This window comes from Cyprinodon tularosa, unplaced genomic scaffold (assembly GCF_016077235.1).
Source record: "Cyprinodon tularosa strain WSP-4 unplaced genomic scaffold, ASM1607723v1 ctg49, whole genome shotgun sequence".
NCBI lineage: Eukaryota > Metazoa > Chordata > Actinopteri > Cyprinodontiformes > Cyprinodontidae > Cyprinodon > Cyprinodon tularosa.
Genome location: NW_024039218.1, coordinates 789,029 through 812,937, shown reverse-complemented (window position 1 = coordinate 812,937; position 23,909 = coordinate 789,029). Strand labels below are relative to the sequence as shown.

General features: G+C 39.6%; 1 protein-coding gene across 2 annotated transcripts in view; it reads right to left on the bottom strand.

Moving 5' to 3' along the window:
- Nucleotides 1-23,909, bottom strand: part of mycbp2 (MYC binding protein 2) — a 100,848-nt gene that overhangs the window by 20,061 nt on the left and 56,878 nt on the right. The window contains exons 48-66 of one of the 2 annotated variants that reach the window (XM_038302367.1): nucleotides 23,722-23,837; nucleotides 23,545-23,642; nucleotides 21,025-21,141; nucleotides 20,414-20,554; nucleotides 17,077-17,301; nucleotides 16,060-16,192; nucleotides 14,034-14,159; nucleotides 5,639-7,273; nucleotides 5,386-5,555; nucleotides 5,038-5,285; nucleotides 4,764-4,931; nucleotides 3,036-3,193; nucleotides 2,756-2,955; nucleotides 2,512-2,661; nucleotides 2,263-2,423; nucleotides 2,016-2,172; nucleotides 1,702-1,926; nucleotides 478-543; nucleotides 92-331 (exon numbers count right to left, since the gene is read on the bottom strand). In XM_038302367.1, the coding sequence (XP_038158295.1) occupies nucleotides 92-331; nucleotides 478-543; nucleotides 1,702-1,926; nucleotides 2,016-2,172; nucleotides 2,263-2,423; nucleotides 2,512-2,661; nucleotides 2,756-2,955; nucleotides 3,036-3,193; nucleotides 4,764-4,931; nucleotides 5,038-5,285; nucleotides 5,386-5,555; nucleotides 5,639-7,273; nucleotides 14,034-14,159; nucleotides 16,060-16,192; nucleotides 17,077-17,301; nucleotides 20,414-20,554; nucleotides 21,025-21,141; nucleotides 23,545-23,642; nucleotides 23,722-23,837 (4,534 nt within the window). The remainder of the gene's footprint in view (nucleotides 1-91; nucleotides 332-477; nucleotides 544-1,701; nucleotides 1,927-2,015; nucleotides 2,173-2,262; nucleotides 2,424-2,511; nucleotides 2,662-2,755; nucleotides 2,956-3,035; nucleotides 3,194-4,763; nucleotides 4,932-5,037; nucleotides 5,286-5,385; nucleotides 5,556-5,638; nucleotides 7,274-14,033; nucleotides 14,160-16,059; nucleotides 16,193-17,076; nucleotides 17,302-20,413; nucleotides 20,555-21,024; nucleotides 21,142-23,544; nucleotides 23,643-23,721; nucleotides 23,838-23,909) is intronic. The other variant, XM_038302366.1, reaches the window with a different exon arrangement.

The following is a 23,909-nucleotide window of genomic DNA, read 5'->3' as shown; positions in this document are numbered from 1 at the left end:
TAGGTGCGCCTTATAGTCGTGAAAATACGGTAAATGTAAAATTTGGAAGCAATACGATTGCAAGAACCAAAAATGAGCCACAGTGACTGACCTGTGAGGTGATGAGCCGGAAAACTCTGAGCGTCTCGGCTTCACAGTTTTTCTGCTGAGCCATGCTGGCTGAGATCTGTCCAAGTATCTTGATGCTCTCGGCCTCCTTCCAGCCAAGAACCTTGACTTGACGAACCCTCAGAGTATTTTCGGGGCCTTTTAGCTCCACTTTGATCACATGATAATCGCCTCCAGGGAGCTCACTCGTAACCCAGCCCATGTGGCGCGAGTCAAGGTCAACCTTTAGTTAAAAAAACAAAAAAAACGTGACTCCTCCATTTAGTTTTTATCCAATCTTTTTTTTTTTTTTTTTTATGAGAAGGAACGACATCTCAGAGATATAGATATATTTCTAAAATGATTTCTCAATGGTTAAACTGCTCATACCTGCTTAATTCTGCATAGGTCCTCTATTGCTTTCCCACAAAGAAATGTCACTGATGTGACTTTGTTCTGTTTGCATAAGAGAAAAAAACACAAATTCACATAAAACCATAATATAACACATATTTTGCACTATTGCAGTTCAGGCTGCTGCTTGGCTATTTTTCATGGGAATAGTTTGCAAAACTAGTTTATAGGCTTGACACACAACTCCATTCATTGGTACAGAAGCATTTTCCACCTTTTACAAAGGTATTTACAGTCAAATTCAGGTAAAAAACTGATAGCAGCTATAATTCTCTTTAAATATCATAATAAAGCAGTAGAAATGTGGTAAATGTTGCATGAAAAAAAGTTCTGAAGTTATCTGAACAGACATAGAATGCTAGCATTATTCTACAAATTGTTTTTATTTTTTCTAAAAAGGGGTTAGTATAAAGAGTAACATAAAACAGAGGGTACATCAGGACTACTCCAGCATGAAAGAAGAGAATAACAGATTTATTTTACTAAAAAAACTAAACAATAGATATTGGAAGGATAAAGACTTAATTATTTATCTAAGGGGTTAGTTCTGCCTTAAATGATTGTGTGTTTGTTAACTGAAAACCTGTTATGAAAGATTAAATTGGTGAAAACTTCAGACTGGAAAAGATGGATTTATCCAGAAGAGTTTTGTCAGAGTAAAGATGAAGGAAATGCAATTTAAAAATTGGCTGTAAATTTATTTGGAAGCATTACCAAAATACACGCACCATTAAAATTCAGATGTAAGCATTGAGATCACCTTTCTAAAGGTGCTGCAAGGTAGAAGGATTCAATCTGTACAATATTAATCAGCATTATTGGTCCAAGAAAATTGGCAGCAGTCACCTCACAGAAGCTGTACAAATTCGACTGATTTATTTAAGAAAGACTGACGTGTCGTTCACTAACTAGAAAAATCTGCAAAATCTACAGGGACTAAACTGTTATTACACCCAAATAACTGCTCATTACTAAAGGAATGTGTTTTAAATTCAAAACGTTGAAAAATGTATTTCAATAAAAAATGATGGGCCTAAAGAGCAGTACATTGGAAATATAAAAACCTTCAATTAGCCATTTTATCTCCAGGAAAGCCATACTTTTCCATCATTGGTCACAGATACCCTACAGATTTTACATATTATTTAACAAAACATTGTTATTTTTTAGCACCAAAATGTCAAGTTTGTTGTTCCTTACCCCAATGTCTCTGGAGTTGTCCACATGAACAGAAACGTTGGTAGCATTGATGCCTTTAACACAGCTAAAAGTGATGCTTTTGGTCTTATTTTTATCCTCATCTCCAGACTCCCAGAAGGTCTCTGTGGAGCCATCCGTTAGGCTGCCGATCATCGCGGGGCGACTGGACGTCTTAATGTCTACCACACTAGTAAGGTCCTTCAAGCAGGTTACCAGGCAGAGATCCTGTAAAAAAAACAAAAAACAAATTTCCAGCAGGTTTTTAGGCACAGTGGATGAGGAACAACAGGGGATAGAGCTGGGCGTGTTCTTGCCTGGCTCATTGCTTCGTATCCGGACTGCACACTGATGTTGAAGCTCTCCTCGCTGTCTCCATCGTCCGACTTGGACAGGATGTTGTTGATGTGATGGAAAACGTTGCTCTGATGGAGGAACTGGTGGTCGGACTGTTTGAATTTGAGACTCCAGCATCTGAAGAAAAGACACACAGAAGAAAAAAAAATGTGATGTTTGTGTCTAGGCTCATAATACAACTTATTTTAACTTTAACCAGAGATTTACCTTAGCGCCATCTGCTGCAGTGCACTGCCACTAGGAAGTGACATCATGAGGTCAGAGATTGTCTGGAGAAGACGATGAAAAGTGTGGGGGAGCGGATGGGCTGCCTCCCCAGCGATCACAATGTCTGACAGAGGATGTTCACATACACCAAGGTCTCTTTCCTAAAGAAAGCATGGAGATACTCCTTATTAGAGAACTTTAAAGATAAAAAGAAAGATGACATGGCTCCTAGCTCTAAGCCAGTCTTACCTGCTCAACATTTTCTTTGTTCCCCTTATTCTCCTCATCTTCCTCATCCTCTGGCTCACAGGGCGAAGGTGTAAGAGAGGCTACGAAATGCCAAAGAATGTCATGGAGGGAGGTGGTCTGGATCACGTTGCACAGCAGCCAGTTGAACGCCTGGTGGGAAAAGAAATTAGAAAAAAAAAGGTCAATTGACGCAAATCTGACTCAGCTTTGAAAAGGGAAGATTTCGCAGCCACAACATCAGTACCTCCATGGCAAACACCCTGCAGGCAGACTTTCTCAGAGCATGCTTCATCGCCACCTCCAGGCCTTCAAGGTCGTGGTGCTGGATAACAAAAGCCAGAACAGGCCACTGGAAATTCCTCTCCCCTTTGCTGAGTGAGCCATGAGCAGAGATCAGCCGGGATAGCTCGGGAGACGGGTGCCGTAGCAGGGAGGAGCCTACTTCTATGTGGAAAAGGGAGTGGTGATGTTAAGAAGACGCTACAACTCAGTCTGAGCAAAACAAACCACCTTTGTTAGTCTACCTGCATCTCCGCTATGAACCCTCCGCCTGGGGACGGCTTTGACCCGGGCTGGTGACGGTGAATGCTGCTTGTCGTACTCTGAGGCCACAACAGAGTAAGACCTCTGAAAAACTGTGCGCTTTGCAGTGTCACTGTCTGTAATCGGACTGGTTTCAAGACTAGAAGGAAAACAAGAAACAGAAGGCAGCACTTGGTTACCCTATCCTGAAAGACCTCAACTTATGTTTCGGTTCAGTTTAGGATTGTTATCGGCTCAATTAAGTCGTACTTCGAGACGGATGGATTCTAACCAAATCAGTGCGTTGTAAAACACTAACACTTAACAAACTCTCACATATTGCAATGTTAAAATCATTAAGTTGAAAGAGTATTTAAGGAACTGTAGTTGACAGGTGATTTCAGCCTTTGGGCACCAATGTTTTGTAGCTTAAAGCTTAAACTCAGGCTGGACTTGTTAACATAAATAATGTATATTTTCAAGTTCCCACACATGTTCTCAGTCCGAATGAGTTCTGACCATTCCAGTCAAATAACAAGGTCATTAGCAGGATTCTGAAGAACTTGACTGCATCCTGAAGGGGCAATTCAGCCATTTGATTCAGGTGTGGAAGCAGAGGCACATCTAAAAGGTGCAGGACACCAGAATTAAGGAAGCCTATTCTGAACATTTAGGCTGTATATTTAGGGACCCTGTCCGGCGAGAAGATTCAAGATCCTCTATTTTCATTTTCCAATCAAATCTGTCTAGCTTTCCTGTTGATAAAGGTCACCCCCCATAGTACAGTGCTGCAACCTCCATGCCATGTTTTACCAAGAAAATGTAAAATTCAGGCCACAAAAGTTCCATTTTGGTTTTTAATTGACCCCAGGAACGTTCTTTTAAATGCTTGCTTACTAAAATGGGACTTCTTAAGGCTATCTTAATACAATTCTCTTTACTCTTACTACTTTTTTTTAAATAAAGATTAAACTTGTGTAGTCCAGGAATGCTATTACGGTAAGTTTGAGGCTGCAGCAATCTTTTAGTAATTCAGCTAATTCATTTATTCAAAATAAAAAAACCTCAATAACCAAACGTCTTCAGGTTAAGAAAAACCTGAAGACTATTTAAATGGAATAAAAATGGCAAAAACTTATAAAAACAAAACTCAATGCAATGCTCACAGAATCATATTGTAATATAATTAATATGTCCTTACCTTATCAATGAACTTGCAAAGTTGTGAGCATTGATTTACATCTTTACAAAGAAGATTTTTTACCTTGAATTAAAAATGTTGACATATTTTTTTTTACAGTTTCAGTTTCATTACTGCTCTGAGGGGTTCAGCAATTTGCCTTTTTTAGTCTTTTAACCTCAAGGGAATGATTTAATTACCAAATTAGGTGATAATTATTTCAATAATTGATCAATCTGATTAATGTTTTCGTCATAATGTAGTTATTGAACTTTTTTTAAGATGGATGATTGAACAGAACTGTATTGGATGGCCAAAGCTTTATGATTTTTTTTAAACCTTTACACTCCTCTGTTTTGGTCTGTTTTTTTAGTTTATTCTTTCAGGGTGGATTAAACTACAGGATGGTGGAATCCTGGTTTTCCAAATACCTCAATGTTTGTGGTTGTAATAAGACAAAATCAGAACAAGTCTAAGGAGTATGTGAATTTCTGGCATGAGCAGAGTGTTTTTACTCCATGAAAGGGATTGTTTTTTGTTTTTATTTTACCTTGGGGGCATGGACTTCATATTACTCTCTGGTTCCTCAAACACATTGGGACAAGCGTCAGGTGTAACAGAGATGTAGGGCGCAGGTACAGATGTAGACCGCAGATACCTCATCTCATCCTGGAAGAGGTTGTCATCTTGATAACCACCAAAGTTCTCAGTGTGTTGCCTAAAGCAAAAGAAAAGAAACCCAGAATTAAACAAAAATGACCAATAAACATTATTATGGCACTTTTCTTTGTGCTGGAGGATCGAATGATGGGGTCTTTAACTACCTTGCTAGTGTTTGTAGGTATAAGCAGCCCATTTTATTGGGAAGTTCCTCTGAGACGCCCTCCTTTAGGCTTGGGAGCAGCTGTGAGTGAAGTGGTCGGGGAGGATGGTGACACAGCATGCTGGGCTCAGCTGCGCTGCTGAGGGACAGCAGGAACAGCGCGTTGGCTCGGATCACCTGGTGGGCCTCCATGGTTGGTAGAGCTCTCGGGGTCTTCACCTGCAGAGGCTTCTTCCTCGACTGTTTCACCTTTAAAACAATATTGATTGTATTTATTTAAATAATAAAAAACCTAATAAAAAAAACGGAGATGCCTGTTTTAGCTCATAGACTTGCAGAGCTCTGCTACCTTTTCCCTGGCTGCACTCTGCTTTTCTCTGAGGTATTTCTCTCGACAGCGATCACACACCAGATACCAGGTGCTGCCTCCAATGCCTCCATCTCCACAATTTCCAGCCCAGCCTCCACAGAAATGGCCGATGCTGTTGTAGCCCTGACCCCCGGCATAACGGCCACAACCTGCCATGGAAATGCAGCACAAGTTTGTTTAAAAAAAGGCTGATCCACATCTGGAACGTCAGGAAAAAGATTTCTCATCTCACCTGGATGAGCCTGTCTCATGTGGTAGGTGACGGGGTAAGGATGAGACTCCCCACACAACTCACAGATGGTGTCTTTCTCTGGTCCGCCCATGGCGAGCTGAGCCATCTCTCCAAACAGATTTCCTCTTGGACGTACCTCCGCCTTCTCCCTCTTTTTCTTCTCCTTCTTTGCCTTTTTGCTGTCCTTTTCGTGCTCCTTCTTCTTTAAGATGGCACTGGACCCCGGGCTGGGAAAGATCATGTTCTGTGTAGCTGCTTTGATGGTGGCCATTGAAATGTCCTCCCAGAATGCCACTAAATGCTGTAAGGTTAACGGCAAGATTGACTTTGGCCTCAGGCAGGGATGAGATGCCATCTCATAGGACGAGGTCTCTCCTTTCCCATCCTCGCACTTTTCTGGGAGCGGAGGCTCCTTCAGCATGGATAACACTTTATTTTTGTTAATGCTGCCCATTTTGGAGATGTCTGGGCCGTGGGGAGCGATATTAAACATGTTGAGTGCAGAGGAAATCTCCAAGGAGTGGCGATTTTTTAACTTGTTCTCTTTTTCCTCGGGCCCCTGTCCTCCCAAGGAGTTACGAATGGGGGCTTGCTCTTTGGTTAAGTCGGGGTTAAACTTGAGGAAGGACGAACAGGCCATGGCGTCGTGGACGATCCCCTCATGCCAAAGGAACGCGGCAAAAACAGCACGGGCACATTCAGCAACCGAAGGGGACATAGCTTGTTTGACGGGCTCAGTGACTCTTGACGTGCTCTCAGCTTTGAACAGAGGCCCGGATTTGTCTTTCTTGGGACGCGTGTGCCGGCTGGATGCTTTGCGGCTGACTTTGGGTGAGGAGCGGCTCTCCAGCTCCTCTTTGACCGGAGCTTTGCCAATGCTGAAGTGGACTTTACATGAGCCTTCATCCGAATTACGGAGCTCCACATTCTCATCGTTGATGTCCTCGTTGGAGAGGAGAGCGCTAGAGGTGCAAACCTCCACTACCTCACTATGGAGGTTCTCCTGGGTCACATGTGGGGATGGAGCACGGTTCTCTGTATTACTGATCACCTCTTTATTAGGATCTTTAGGAGACAGTTTAGATTTAGGAGAGGTAGATCTGCCCCTGAGCGGTTCTGTAAGAGGAATCTTCTTTTTTCTTAGTGTGTCTGGATCAAGAGTGTACGAGTCTGACTTGGATCTCTCCCTGGGGGGGTCGAGGGGCTTTGCTTTAGAAGAAGGGCTGACTTTGGGAGGGAGGTTTTTGTCATGGTGGCTTGAAGAGGAGAGCTGGGATACGTTTCCTGAGGGACTGGATCGTCCCGATGAAGAAACGCCTTTTTGTTTGGGAGAAGAAGAGCGAGAGCTCGGGTTCGGCGACTCGGCCCGAATCCCAGAGGTTCTACCGTCTGCCTTTAGCGCCTGGAGAGTGTTGTGATTGGGTGAGTGGGAGCGGCTGTGAGAGTCGCTTCTCAGCTTGGCTGTGTCGGACCGCAGGATGAGGGCTTCGCTGGCTGAGAGTCCGCCCTCGCTCGCTTTCACCCGGCCCTGCTCAGAGGAGCGCCGGCTCTCATGCTTTGGGGAGCGGTTTTCCTGCCGCTGTTTGCTGCTTTGGGACATGGAGCGTGCACCGGACATCAGATTCCCCCGTTCACCTAAACATGGTTGATTCAAACACAGAGACACCATGATCCACGGCAGCATCAATGCTCAGACCGATTCTCTGATAAAACATCATTAAAAAAAACAAACACCAGAAACAGTAAAGTTGAACATAAAGAAACAATCGAATAAAAAAACCAAAGCCTTGAATATGAAGAATGTTAAATTTAAGATTAATAAAGGTAAAAAAATACACACAAACTATTTTTGGCAGTTCTGATTAATCAGAGAAGAATGTGATGAATGAGGACAGCTAATGAAGAATGGACGCACTGATGGACAATGGCTACCTATTCAGTTATATGACTGCTCCTTAATAATGGATATAGATAAATCTATTAGAAGCTGAGAACACCTAGAATCTACATAGCATTTACAGCATTATAGTAATTTGCATCTACATTTTGTTTATATTTAAGGGGGAAATCCCATGTTAAGAAATAAATGTTACAGGAAACTTTTAGTTTAGTTAGAAAATCAAATTGATAGACGGGGACCCATACTTATCTTCCCACTTATAAAGTCAGTGAGAAAGGTAAAGGTGGGTGAAAACAAGAAAAGTATCCATTTGTTAATTGGCTCTTTTTGTCCTACAATTACAAATGTAAACAGAATGAATCTACTGAACTCAACTGGAACTTTATATACAGGCGAGATCAGGACTAAAGATTTTTAGGAACCAAAACTCAGAACAAGTTTATGGAAAAAAATTATAAATGTCCACTGTAAAAGTATTATGGAGGATCTGTAATGCTGTGGGTTGCTTGTCTTTCAAAAGGCCCTTGGAATCCTAATAGAGAATAAACAACCTTTTTTAATGAAAATTTAAGGAATGTGCCACCAACTTAAAAAATAATAATAATCCAAAAGTTTTTCTGCGATCCAAAGTACAGAAAAGGTTTACCAAATGCCATAAATGAATAAAATATTCTTCTCTGTTGTCAGATCCAATTCCTCAAAAAAAAAAAAAAGAAACTAAAAACTGAGCAGTAATGTGAATAAAACAGGCAAAATTCCTGTTTCTATCTAATCCCGTTTCAACCAGATTAAATGTTAAACCAGAAAAATAAACGCTGCCCTATTGGTAGATGAGGCTTGTTGGTATTACTGGCAAACATACCAATAAGCGTTCCTGGGAATTTCGGTAAAAAAAACAAATATTTCTTAAAATGGAAATATTTCCTACAATGAACAAAAGTTAAAAGTTCAGTGTGAGGTTTTACTTCTACAACTAAAAAAGATTTAACCTCTTTTTATATCTCCAGCAGAGAGGAAAATTGTTCTATATTTATATTAAAGACCTGAGCCAGAGATTAATTAGGTGACCAAGATGCCAAAAACTGTTTCATTTTAAGATAAATGGAAAAGGTCCTCATTCATTTTGAAGAAAGGTCGTACCCACCCTCTATGGAGTCTGGGGGGGGGACAATGCATTATGTGATTACCCACCCTTTTGCCTTAGAGCGAGAGATGAGAGAGCACTACCATGACCAGCCACCGACACACTGCTTTTGTGCACACGCTCACGAGAAGCAAGGCTGCGAGATGAACCATCTACAGCGGGAAAACAGTGGAGCAGGTAAACAAGCCAGACACGAAATGCAAGACAGAAAGAAAGGAAGCCAAGATGGACAGAAAGAGAGAGGGAATGAAGAGGAAGGCAACAGGGGTCAGACAGCTGAAGGCAAACCAGGAAAAAGGACGACACATAAACCGATGGGAAGATTGAGTTGGAACATGACGAAACAAACACTTATAAGAGGGAAATATAGAGGCCTGTGGATATCATGAAAACATAATTTTTTGTTGGAGCTCTTAAATAAATGAGAATTAAATGGGGAAGAACACTACATCTTGTATTTGAAGTATCTTTTAAATAAATGGTTTGATTGAACTGCATTAACAATGAATAAAAAGAAAACCAAATCTATGGTGTTTGGTGACAATGACGTTAATTAGCAGACAACCCCAGTTTCCCAGAAGTTCCGGATGCCCGCGAGTTGGATAAATTATCCCAGATTTTAGACTATGCGAGGTGGTGTTTTTTTAATGCGAATGAGAGCGTGCAGGCAATACAATAATTTGTGCACCATGTGTGGATTAGAACTATTTATATTGCACAGACACAACAAGAGAAAGCGGGATGAGGGAGGAGGTTGCTTCTGAATGAGGATATAAAAGCAAGTTTATTCAGAGTAATGAGTAATTAAGAACATTTGGGGAGTTATTAAATATTATAAACGTTGTTTGGAACCTCACATTGATCCAAATCAATTTCTGTGCCTTATTATGCAATAGGTTTAGTAAATAGGAAATGTTTCCTAGCTTATAAAATATATTTATGTAAGACATTTTGAGATTAACTGTATTACCTGAGCATTTTTACTATTAACTGAAATTTTAGATTTTTCTTCAAGACATTAAATAAAGATCTAAAAAATAACCACTTAAAATTTTGTAAAAATGTTTTTATCGTATGAAAGACAAACCTTGGCCTAAGTGACAGATCAGCTGTGTTTCTGTCAAATGTTTCTTTTAGAGGCTTGATTCTTCTCCTGCTCTCTGATTACATATAAAAGTAAGCCAATAGGGAGTTTCTTTATTTTATAAAAATATAAATTATAAAGATCTGCAATTGATAGTGTAAACTAGCTAGTATAATATTAAAAGTTCAAATACAAAATTTTGTACAATCAGCGGTGAAGCAGATCAGCCGAAATAAGGATGCCACCTGCAGAGCAACCAACCGTTTGATCAATAACAGATGCTGATTATCTTTTTTTTTGTTTTTTTTTTTGGAGGGGTGGGGATTATGATTTTTTTTTTAAGGAGTGCAGGTTGTTTAATAGTGTGCCCTTTGTATAAAAAAAGTTCAATCTTTATATGACTTTTAATAAACCACATAAGCCGTACTTGTTTACAGATCAAACATTGGGGATATCATTTTCTTTAAGGATCTAAAGCATAAAGTATAAAGTTTTCCTGTCCTTCATCTGCTGACTCCTGGTAATCAAGTAAAAAAGATTAAAAAAAAAAATAAATAAATACAATGGTCAATCATCTATCGTTCCTAAAACTCTGTTTTTTATAAAATACACAGGACTCTCCAGATGGACAACAGACGCAACAAGAGGACAGACAGCAGCAATGCTTAAAAAATAGATCAAGATGTGCAACAACTATTACAGAGGCTGAACCCTGTAGGCATCCACTACATGTTTTACTTCTTCTAATTTGAAAAGCTAAGCCGGCCAACATACATGCATACATTTTATATGTAACATGTTGATAAAGGTTTATTTTTGAAGTGAATGTAGATCCTGTTTGTAAAGTTTAGATAAAAGCCTCACAAGACACTTAAAGCTGAATTTTAGGAGCAATAAAAAACAAAAAGGAGACGGATATGGTAAACAACCAAGCAAGCACAACAAACAGAAATCAAAGCAACTCAGCGTTTTATGAGAGCAGACAGCAAAAATATCCATTTAAACCCTGATGTAAAGTCTAAGTATTTCAGCTTGAAATCATGTTTTTTTCAGTGTTTATTTAATGAATAAATGTACCTTTAAAAATGAACAAAAAAAAACAAGATTTCAACATTGAATATTAGACACATAAGCTGGTTAAAGATATTTCTGCACTGTAGAGCAGTAGCATTATGTGTCACTTATCACCCCTCTTCACCGCATGGAATATTTAACATGGAAGAACAAAAAGAAATAAAACTCAGAAAAACAAAACATTGCAAGCTTGAAAGATCCAACACCTGTGTGAGAAAGTGCTGTCAGAAAGCCGGACAGACTTACTCAGAAGCTGTGGTTGTGGCTGAGACACTTGGGAGGGGGACTGTCCAAACACAAATGGGCTCTGGACAAGGGAGGAGGAAGAGGAGGAGGAAGAGGAAGAGGAGGGAGGTTGGGCAGCTTGATCAAATACGGAGGAGGAGGAGGAGGGAGCTGCTGAGAGGAAGGGCCCAGACTGAATGGAATTCAGTATGGCACTTAACCGGTCACCTGCAAATATGAACACAGAGGAAGTGGAGAAACTACAGCTTATACTGTGGTTTGAGGATGTCATGGGGGGGAGAGGGGGGATGGCTGTTCATTTTCTTCCATTCACTCATCTCCCACAGAAAACCAGATTTACAAACTACAGGGAGCCAAAAGGGACACACAGCTTCCTGGAGATCCTTTTTTTGTTCTAGACCATAAAAACTCTCACAAGCAAAGGTCCATCTAATAAAAAGGAGAAAATCTAAAGGACAACATAAAAAAATAAAAACCCTGTTGCATTTAATTCTCCAAACTGCATCAGGACACAAATACCTGTTTGGGTTACTCAAAAGTGCCAATTGTTCCATGACACAAAATACACACTCTATTTCTATTATTAACTGTATTTCTATTGTAGGCTTTAATAAGACAGGCCATCTTCTACAACTAATAAGATAAACATTTAATGTCAAAGAAAAAAAAAATAAAGAAGTTCAATGCAAGATTGCCAAAGTTATAGCCATGATCAAGTTCTAATTCATAATATCAGGTGATAAGTTCAGAACTCATGACAACAGAGGCCAAAGGGCCATTGTGGGGCCAGTCCACACACCATGCTCACTAGTCAGCACATAGTGGTGGCTCAGGCCAAAAAAAAGCTATTACAAGCCCCCTCCTCTTTGTGAGCTAATCACACGTAGGGAGGAACCTCAGGGTCAGGATGATCATCAGATGGGTGTCAGGGGAATGATGATCCTTGGTAGTTTTATTGTGGATTTTGGGGCAATAAATGTAAAGTCGCTGTCAGGACAAGAGTCTAAGCTGGTGTGTGAGGGTGAGCATTACCAACTAGATATAGTTGGACTCAGTTGCACACAAAGCTTAGATTAATGAATGAAAACTGTGGAGACAGGGACACAGGTCTCTCCCTCTGGTAAGGAGTCCCTAGAGGGTCATCAGGTGGATGTAGGGACACTGGATTGCATGGTTGACTTGGGGACACTTGTTTGCAGTGCAGGTTGGACCATGTTAATGCTCATATATATATAAAATGTAAATTGATTTATTGTCCAACAATGGGGAAATGCCCTCTTTGCATTTAAAACAACCTCTGGGACCCAAGCACAACCCCACATTAAAGCAGGAAAGTCATTAATGAGATGAAAAATGTCCTTTATAAGAGTGAACTGACCAAAGTGAGATGAGGAAGATCATCACAATCAGCCTTCTCTTTGTTCTTTTCAGAATATGTGGTTCTAATGGGATGTTTAAGCCATGCCTTCAGTATTTACTGGGTCAGTTGTGCAGGAATGTCACCAGATATGATGAAAGTAAGTTACTCCATGTCTGAGGTGGCTGAACAGATTCTGTCTCTGGAGGAAAACTATATATCGGACCTCATGTGAACCAATGTGGAAAGTTTGAAATGGTGAAGGAAGACTTCTCTATTTATTGATGTATTTATATGGTCAATTTGATGTGAATGGCAGTGGGAATGAAACTCCAGATACAAGCAGCAATTTTAAACTTCCTCTATAGGCTGTCTGGACCCAGCCACCTCATTAATTAAGGAGATCCAACATCTACTGAGGAGTAATATTGCTGCTCATCCACCTTAACCCAAGTCAGCAGAGTTGGTTTGTAACTGTGACCATTCCGCCTCCTGGATTTCTCCTTTGAAAATCGTCAAGGCATAAGCCACTAGCAAGAGACACTGGGATATACCCAGCGAATATAAAGTGACCACACTTTGGTCTGGGAACGCTGTGGGATAGCTTAAATAAACTGATGACGTTGAATTCAAGAACAGGTAGATTGTAGGTTTTCTAGCCTAGAAAACCATATAGTACATTTTATTCCTGCTCTAAGCAAGTAGCACATTATGAAATGAAATATATGAAATATTCTAAAGCCATAAAGTGTTCCTGATAAGGGGAAGTTTTAAGTCTAAGTTTATTTCTTTAACCTAAATTAGCCAAATAATAAGAATTGTTAATATTGCTGCTGTTACTACATTTTTTATATATCAAAATGTGTTTAATCTGATCCTGACCTACATAAAAGAATTGTAGCTCTGGATGGATATTTTTAAATCATAGTTCGCAATTTTACTTCATCATACGGTAAGACAAAAACCACCTGTGTCAAGGTTGGTAGAGAATGTCACTTTGTAGAAAGACTGGCACGATATAAGCATATTATTCTATCAGAAAAGGAGACAAATAAACTCTACTGAGGTGGTGCTGATTGTACTCGATTCAAATAAGTGACCAGATGTTGAAAATGAAACTCATCTAAAACAGCATTGAGTAAAAAGGTGAGAGGGGTGGTGAGAGCGAGCTTCTACATCCATCTACAAAGCCCACAAAATTCGTAATGACATTGATTGGCCCATGCATGCAGACGTATGCCCGACACTGCAGAGATGTGACGCATGACACAGCAGCATTAGACAACTTAAGAAACATGCAGCAACCTCAAAAAGGAAAACAGATGTACAGACAACACCTATGAATTCAGACATAGATGCAAATACAGCAGATATTGCAGTATTAGTTCCAGATTTACAACTTTTCCTGCTGTAAATAACACAGGAAAGCAACACAGCAAACTAATTATCTAAATCCGCCTGTGAGGCTTTCACATGGTTTTGCAAAACCAAAGAAGTATGACAGTAAAATATGAGATCTGACAGAAGGAATACATTTATAGAAATACGTGCAGAATATATATTTCCTCTCTGTTTCCTTTAATTCCTCACCTTTGTTGTTGGAGATGCCATAGTCAAAGCCCTGAGCTCCGTTTGAAGTGGCAGCTCTGCTGAAAGCTTGCACAGAGAAGGGGCTGGGTGGTGGGGTCTGATTTCCATGCTCAATCAAAACTTGTTCTGCAAAACCAAATAAAAACACTTTTTAGGTATTTATGAGATATTTATTTGACTGACAAGCCTTCTTCATTAACTGGATTACACTGGTAAGGTGTAAAAAGCACAAAAATAAATCTCAAGAGCTATCAGTTTATTTTTTGCGCACAGTAATATACTTTACTGGTCTGCATGTTGACCAGCGAGTAGATCTGCAGAAATAGTTAATCATCGTAGTTAACCAATTAATAATTTCACAATCAAAGTTTTCAAATCCAATCTTTAAGATTAAGCAGGTATATGTAAAGATTTTTTTTAACAAAGCAACCATAGCCACACTTGGTACGCCTTGTTAATGCTGTGTAGTCAATCTGTCCCTGGTCGTATAACTCTGACTCTTCATTTGATTTATCCAGTTTTAAATGCAAATGAACATGCCCTGTTGTTTTATCTACTTTAAGACTATGATGCCACCTCAAGAGAAACAGCTCCACAGCATAATAGATCCCCCACCAAACTACTCAAAAGGCATAAGATTCTTTCTACGTTAATCTTTTGTTTTCAGGTAGATCCAGACGGGGCATGAAGAGAACTTGAAAAACTGAGCTTCAGCCTCTTTTTTTCTCCTTCTCTCTAATGAACAAAACTTGTGGTGGTAACTTCCACATGGTTCCCCATGCAGCCTGTTCTTCCAATAGAAACAGAAATTCATAGATGAATAACTTAAAAAAGTCCTACATTAACTTAGAACTTAGGTATAAATAAATAAAAAATACTTTTGATATATCTTTATTGGTAAGTATTTTTAGATTTTGTTAAAAATAATAATCTTAACCTATCTTCTTCCCCCCTCATGGCATAAATTAGCAGCTTTATTGGTATTCATGATCTAAGAGTTTTAACATATTTATATGAAGGTCACAAATACAACCTTTTAATTCCAACTAAAACACTGAAGCCCCTGTCGCATTTTGACAATTAAGACAAGCGTATGCCTGACGGACGAAAAGTCTGGCAAAAACGCAAGCATACGTTGAATAAGTTACGGGTACGTTTTGTATAAATTATGAGAACGCTGAAGTACGCTGAAACACGCTGGCACACGTCAAGTTACGACATCTGCCAGCATGCTTAAAATTTCCCGACGTATCCTCATACGTGGGGCATAAGTTACAGGTCAGTTATCTGATTGTTGACATACGTTAAGTGTCAGTTACTCATAGGTCGTGGTGTCTAGCTTATCCAAAAACTATGAGTAACTCGTGCCTAACTTATGCGTAACTTATCAAGAACTTATCTCTAACACATATCAACTAATTTGACGACCAATGAACGTGTTTCTAACTTACAGCTACTGTACAATGGCGTATTGGCGCCGTTAGAAAAGGAGGTTCACAGGAGGAAACACTCTGTACTCTCCAGACTTCTTCCCCATCATAGGGTGAGCGAGAAGGCGAGTGATGGATCCTCCCTGTGGTCATGCTCACGCCCAACAAACTTCCTAGCAGACATGACGCTGAATCTGCTGCGAATGTAAACCTTTTTAGTTTTTTATCTTTTTATTTCTTCTTTTTTTTGTGGGGGGTGGGCGGTAAACAGCAGCTAGGTTAATACCGCAATCAAATACATCTTTTTATGCAGACTGGGAACCTTCGGGCGCATCGCTGCCCCCTCAGGAAACTGGCTTATGCATCATTTCGTGGGCATTACCCTGTTGTGCGGTACGCACAAGTTAGGCTGTCATTACACATAAGTTCTGGACTTGTTATAAAAACTCTATGTATACGCACAAAATTGGAAAATGCATAACCTATGCCAGCGTTTAAGAAGATTCTGAGACGTCGGGCATATGCTGGCTAAGGGCCAAGGGCACTAATACAACCTTTACATTCCAACTAAAACACTGAGTTCAAGTCAAACTTACCATCATCATGACGCAGGTACTGGTTCCCTCCACGGTCTCTGGCCAACGACCAAGCCTCCCCCTCATCGCTCTCACAGAACTCCACTACACTGTTCTTATCCAGCTGCACCCAGGTTCCCTCTGAGTTTACAACCTGATACACAAACAAAGCTTTTTATTCACACTCTCACACATCCTCTAAAGACACTCTGATCCATTTTAGTATTCAAACACTCCACATCCAGGTTATTACAGCACATACCAAACCACGACAATATCTCTCCGGTAAAGGATCAATGACGTGCAAAATTTTAAGGCCATCTCAGAGGAGGAGCATTCATAGCAGAAGATTACAGTAAAATGATTTCATATGCAGATACCGCTGGACGACAACTGTGGTCAAATTAATTAGAAAACAACTTACTCTAAGAAAGAGGTGTGTTATTGAAAAGGTAAATGCATGAAGCCGTGTTTTCTCAACGCCCTGCAATATTATTGATGTGGAAAAACATACACAGATGGAAGTATTAGTTTATAAAGGAAGCATCTCCCAGATCCACACAAGGGCATTCAACTGCAGTCTCAGAAATCTACTGAACAGCATGACACGCCACAACAGCCAAGGACAGGTCACCAGCAAAAAGATAGGCGGCTCCAGATGGACGGATCGAAGGAAACCGAGGTGTTTAAAGCAAACTTACAAAGCAATAACAAGAGCAAGAAAAGTCAAGTCAAGGTACAAAAAGGCTCCCGATATGGTAATCAGGTTTTTACCAAAATGTTTAAAGGCAACTGAAATTGACACCCTCAGACAATTATAAATGTACATATAAGCTGAAATTAGTCAGGTGTTAAGTACTGCAGCCACAGGAGTTGATAGGACCTCAGAAAGTGCAGAGGCAGAGAGCAAACCCCATGCTTAGAAGCACAGCTTTGAAAGTAAAGTATTACTGTATGGCTGAATAGGGATCTAAACACACTAAGTTATTGAGCTGCAGCAACAAAAACACATTGTATTATTTTGGGGTGAGTGCGTACCTCGCCTATGGCCTTGACTTTGTTGCCAAGTACTAACATTCCAATAGGGATACCCCTAAGGTTTGGACAGCTTCTGATGTTGTGACCAGAGGGGCCGGTCTTCACTACCTTATAAAGCCCCGGGCCGCCGCCCTGCCCAGCCCTGTTCTGCACCCGAATGGGAGCCTCGTGGGAAGGGCAGCTGCTCACCTCCTTAACGTTCTCCTCCGATTGGCCCCTGACCTCCTGCAAGACGTAAAAGCATCAATTAAAACACAGCAACAAACAGCCATGTAAAGATTGGCTCAACTATAAACTATTCATACTGGAGGTTTTACATTTGTCGAGTTACAACCACAAACCTCAATGTAATTTAAGTTTGCCAATAAAACACAAAAACATGACTTAAGTGGCAAAAAAAGGCAACTCGAAGACCTCTGAACTGCATCCAAATATCTTGTAGTCAAAGAATATCAGTGGACAGACACTGAGAGCGACTAAACAATCTAGAAACATTGGGGACAGTAAGGTGGAGAAATTTAAAGCATAGTTAGGTTATAAACATGTCACACAGTGGAGTTTAACCCACACTATATGGCACAGCAACCAACAGTCCAAAAACATGGTCGAAAGCAACTGCTGTAGCAAAGTCAATAATTTGGTGAACCACAGTGGTGGCAGCATCATGCAATTGAGTGGCTATTTTACCAGCATTTACATGGACTCAGGGAAACATCTAAAACATAGATGACCCCCCACTATTTGTGGACTGACATAGAAACCACTGCTTTATATCAAAGAAATACTAAGTGCTACAACACTCAACTAAATGTTCAGACTTATAAAATTATTTTTATGGACATTCACCGTCCAATATCTCAGAGATTCACCTATTTTGATTTTATAAAAAAAGAAAGAGTAGAGAAGAGAGTCAAAATGGCATTTGGAGCAGCAAAAGGAGCGGAAAACTATTTTTCCTTGCACCAAACAATTATACTCTACTTTATATCAGAATCAATTAAAATACATTGAATTTAGTGGTTGTATTGTAACAAAAGGGAAATAAAATTTAATACCTTTGCACCACAAAAAAAAAAGAAAACAGAATCAAAGATTTAAGCAAAGTTTGGCTTAAAGACCTTAATTAAATAAACCATCAACTTCCTAACAAAAAATGTATGTTTTTTTGTCCCTTTTTCTATAAACAGAATAGCTTCATTCTTATTTTTGTGTTTTTGTATATTTATTTTTTAGAAGAAAAGGCAGATACCTCAAATAATTCAGATAAACTATAGTAATTCTGATGAACAATCAAACAAAGCGCCCCCTTTAGAACAACTATCCATATGAAGTTTGTATACCATGCTATGACAAACATGGACACTATGTATTTCAATCACAAGATCTCATGCAACAGACTGAACATCAGTACCTGGAACCCATGCAATCACCAATGCCCTTAAAGGAAATCCGCTAACTTTCCACGAACAATGTGGTCGTCTAGAAGTACAGAATTTTGCTAAAAGATCGAACTATCAGTGTTCAGACAACCATGCAGATATATTTGACGTCTGACTCACAAGGCGAATGACAGACAGACGTCAAGCTATTCATCTCCGATTCATTCAACTCACCTGTGGTGGGAAAATAGTTAAGGGGGTCCATGACAAAAAGGCGATATACCTGACTCCTTGGCTTGCGTTAAAAACATTCTAAGCAAATTATGAGAGAGTCAAAATACAGAAAACGACTCGGGAAGGAAGACAGAGCAGGGAGAAGGGGGGGTACACAGATTTTTTTGGAAGAAAAAAATTCAAAATAAAAAAAAAATAGGACCTGACCCTTCTGGTTCGATCACTCCAAGTTTATTTGAAGTGGCGAAGACCAGATGTTAGATTTGGACTGATGTCAAATAGTTTGGAAGATGTGGATGAGCCAAAAAAAAAAAAAAAAAAACAGGGACCAAAGTGCTTACAAAAGTAATCGAATAGAAGTTCACACCACAAACTTTGGGTTTTACTTTTTGTACCCAAACAAAAAGGCAATAAAAACATGGATACACTGGAGCCTTCCAAAAAAATTCCCCACTCAGATGATGCAGCGTGCCATGCTGTTCAGACAGAGATCTCATAGTAAAGCCTCCTGGCTACCAACGCTTCCCAATGCAGAGGAGATGATTGGTTCATGACGAAACAAAAACGCCAACCTTTGGCTTTATTTTTTTCAATTGTAAATAACATGTCATCCTTAAATTCCATTCTTACAAACTAGTTATATATAGTCAGTTATAAGTCTGATGCCCTAACTAAACAAACACCCTTCGTCACAGGATAAACCTGCAAAACCCAATCTAGCCGTTCCTTTATTTTTTCCTGCTCAGTCAGTCGCTGCATTGGGATTTTACAACGACGCATAAAACGGTGGATAGCACAAATCATGTGATCAGTTAAGGTGCTCAGCTAAACACAATGAGACATGAGTCAAGACATGCACACTGATCACCAACCCTTCCTTTACAGCGTGTCAGTGAAAGTGTCATACTTCAAATTGTTCCTTATGGAAGTATTCACTCCTGTTGAACTTTTTCAGATTTCCTTACAACCACAAAGATCAATGTATATTTTTTGGGACTCTATGCAAGTTACCAACATAAAGATGTGGAAAAATATGAAGTAAATCCAGCCCAAACTCATCTTTAGAAGTCATGTATTTCATTAACGTTGCAATCCGGTTGTTCCGTGAAAAAAGAGAGGTTTATTAGAGGACATTTAGGGAGAAAAGCATCATTATAAAGCTCAATGAACACACAGCAGACAGGTCAGAGATGAAGGTGTGGAAAAGAATATCTCATGCTTTAAATATCTTACTGAGAGCAGTTTAATCGTTCATTTAAAAAAAGACTACGATAAAACACAGACGTCTGCTGTGCAAAGATTTTAAATCTGCAAAGCTGGCAGCGACGTTCAAGACTGGTGACTGTAACCGGAGTGACAGCTGTTTCTGCACAGTACTGACAAGGGGAGGCTGAGCCTTTTTTCCTTCTCTCATTTTCTTTAGATTGAAAATTTTTGCACTACCAGATGTTTTTTCTATAATATAAAATCCCATGAAATGCATTGAAGTTTGTGGTTGTAACGTGGCACAATGTTCAAGAGGTTTAAGTAATGTTAAAGGACACTATCATGCACAGAAATGCTCCAACAGCTCAATTTTTTACTCTTCATTTACCATGCCACTGGGACGTGAATGCTGGCTAAGCGTATCATTACTATTGAACATTAATGGGCTCTTTCTCAGTTTAACAAGCCCATCGCTATGAGAACTGGTGAAGCTACTCAACAGGCCGTCTTCTACTTACGTCAGCTGGGACCAGTAGATTCCTGCCCAGGTGCTGATTAAAAGAGAGGCACCAGGCTTCTGTGTAACCATTCATGTTGGGAACATACTTCTTTACTGTCTCATCATTGAGTCTGAGCCATATTCCATCATCATTGTGGATCTAAGGGGGAAAACAAGCAACAGAGCAGAGCAAAGACACGCCGGCTTGTTACTAAAAGAAACAGAAGAGGGAGGGGAAAATCACCAAGATTACAAACGTCTGACATCTCTGAGGCAGCAGGAAAGGTTCTTTATGTCACGATAAGAAGTAAATGAGAGAAATCTGCAGAAACTTGCTCTAGATGATGGAGAAAGTTAATTAATTTATCCGAGATGCAATGAATCAGACTTTCATGAAGCCTCAGAGTGTCTTGCAAGATGAAATGAAGCAACTTAAAGGGAGAGAATCAAAAAGTTACAAGGCAGTAGTTATAACAGAGAAATGACTGTTCGATATAAAAAAAAAATGACAAAAAGCTTTTATAATTGACATTATCCGTCTCATTTACTATTCTGATTTTCTGGAAAAAAAAAAAAAGAGAGAACCTTGGATCAGAGTCCAGCGTATGTATCTATAATAATTTGGGTTACCTCGTCAATAAAAGTGATGGTGCCATTGACGTGCACTATGCCTATCTGTTCACTCTGCAAGGAGGGGTGACTACGGACACGCAGGCCTGCGCTGTCCTTGGACACAAATTTGCGGACCTGACAGAGTAAGAAGGGAGATGGAGATTGTGATCAGCGGAAGCAAAGAACAGAAAGAAATTAACAACAAGAGGTGCATCAGAAGGACAGAAATGACAGGGGAGGCGCTGATGGTGGGAGCCGACAAGACGATTCCCCATACAGAGCTTGAGCCACCTTCTATGAATCATCGCAGCAGAAAATTATAGAATAGTAGAAAGTTGATTTCAGAAGGACAAGTTTGTGCTTCTTTTAGGCTTGTCCTTCTTTTTATAGTGTAACAAAACCAAACAGCACAAATTGTTGCTTGTTTCCCCATTATGTATTTTAAAAAAGTTGAATATGTTTCACAAAATGATGATGAAATCAAACTGCAAAAATAGCAGATGATCAATTATTTCTTTAGGTATTTATAATTAAAAATGCTTTCTATAACTGATCGCTACTCTAGAAGAAACTAGAAAACATTACGTCAGTTTCAAAGTTTTAAAACAAAACATGGTGTTAGTGGGTTCTTCTTTAACCTGAGGGACATAAATGGGGATTTTATACTTTTGAACTCATGTTGGTCTACATTTGATCCTGAAATATAAATATCTTAAAGGTCTTCTGAGGCAGAGAAATTATGAATTTGTTTATGAGGAACATCCTATGTTGCTGTTCTTCACACATGCACATGTTTTATTTATAGTTCCTTTAGACATTTTAACTCATTATTGAAGTCCAAAATATGTCAATAGCTAAGTTGCACCAAGGAGTTATCAGGTTTCTGCACAGAGTTGGATGTCTCTCTATGCATGTTGTGTGTATGCATAGGCAGTATTTACCTCATAGTATTGCTATAAAATATGTTTTCCCTTAGAGCAAACATTTCTTCATATAAGGAGAACAAAAAATTTCAAATTCTATCAAATGGGCAAATGTTAAATCAACGGATGATCACATTGCGTTTGGATTATTTTGTGTTTATTTTATGGTGGGTACTTTAATGTTAATTTGGATTATTTATTTTAAAACATTTTAAGAAATAAAAAAAATTACGCAATTAAATGCATTTTTGTCCCAATTGGGAGCCTTTGTACTCTGTTTCTTCAGCACCCATAAATATGACGCACAAGCAGCATCACAGGCTTTGGCTGAATTTGAATTCATGGGCTGCGTCTTCCGAAGGCCAGATTTGTAGGCCGATTACGTCATAGCGCGGGGCCGAGATCTGTTCGAATCTCTGTGGCCGACAAATGCATCCTTCTTTTTGCCCATTTTGAAAGACAGGTACGGTGTATTCTATATAGCCTTGGATATCCAGTGATTCATTGGGAGGACAAATAAGTTAGCTGCTCCGTGCTCAGAGGAAAAAAGGTATGTGGCGCTAACAGTAGTAAATATTGGAAGTTCAGCTTTATATAATACAAGTATGTGAATAGTTGTTTTAAATGTTTATCGAGTCAAATACATAGCAGGTAATGTTTGGTTTATTGAAATTTTTTTATCTGTTCCTGTGTAAATGGGTTCGGCTGATATTTAGGAAAATTCTAATATATCTGCAGTGTGGGGACTATAAATCTGATACGATGCAGCTGTTGAACCTTCTTGAAAATGTTAATAACACCCAGAATGGCAGTGAGAACTTTGTTTTTCATTCTTTTCTGGCTTTGTATGTCAACTGTCATGGTTGATAGGCGACAGAGCCACGGCAGGCTGGACCTGTTTGAATTCACAGTCAAACTCTTCCGGTCTCCTTATTTTCACGGACCTAGAAGGATCCAGTCCAGATAGACCAGATTCTTGGAGGATGCAGCCTTTAAAATTGAACAAACCCAATAGTCCAGTGCAGATATTCAAGCTGAAAAACCACAGCTTGACCCAAAAACCTCGGTATGAAGATCTGAGCTAGAAGCGCGTCCGTGGAAACCATAAAGAGTTATATATCCGAACAGTGCTGGCAGTTAGGGAGGAGCAAAAATATTGCTTAACCAGAAAAAGTAGCCTTAGTTGCAAGTGGGTTAATTGCACCAAATGTTCAGTATTGTTAAGCTCCTGAAGACAATGCTTTATGCAGAGCTGACTGTCATAATTTAGTGTTAGAAATGAAACTACCTTCTGCTTACAGGCACTATGGTATGCCTTGTTGCTATACATACATACACACACACACACAAGCAGATTTTTTTTTTGAACCACTCTGATGGTTCGATAACCTAAATAGTTGGATTAAAAACAATAAATATATGTGTTGTTGTGCTCATATAATTATTTATCAATTAATTGGGGAGAAAGGAGTTTTTGAATTGGAAAAGGTGGTTAATTCTGTCGATATATGTTTTTTGATTAAAACTCTAGTAATTAAAAGACTCTGTAATAAAAAAATTTTTATCGCATCCAACCACTAGTGTTTATTTAAGATGTGGAGAAAATAAAATGCACCTTGCTTGGTTGAGGTTCAGCCTTCTGTTTCACCATCTGGGTGCCAGGTGGTATCATTCCCTTTGGAGGGTCTTTGACTTCCACCTCCAACCCAGCATCTTCAAGAGAGAAAGTTTAGAAGTCAGGCACAGTGTTATCAGAGAGTTACACCACGTGGTGGTAGTGATGGGGGAATACCTATTTCAATGCCATCGATGGTGACGTGGATCGTATAGAGGCCGACTGCTCCAGGAGTCCAGTTAGCGCTGTAGGTCCCATCGGTGTTAGCACGGATGAGCATATTTTCACTGGGCCTGTTATGAGAGGAGTCTGTTAGAGGACCGTCCCGGTGGAAAATGTGTTCAGAGAGCTGCAGGCTTCCGCTT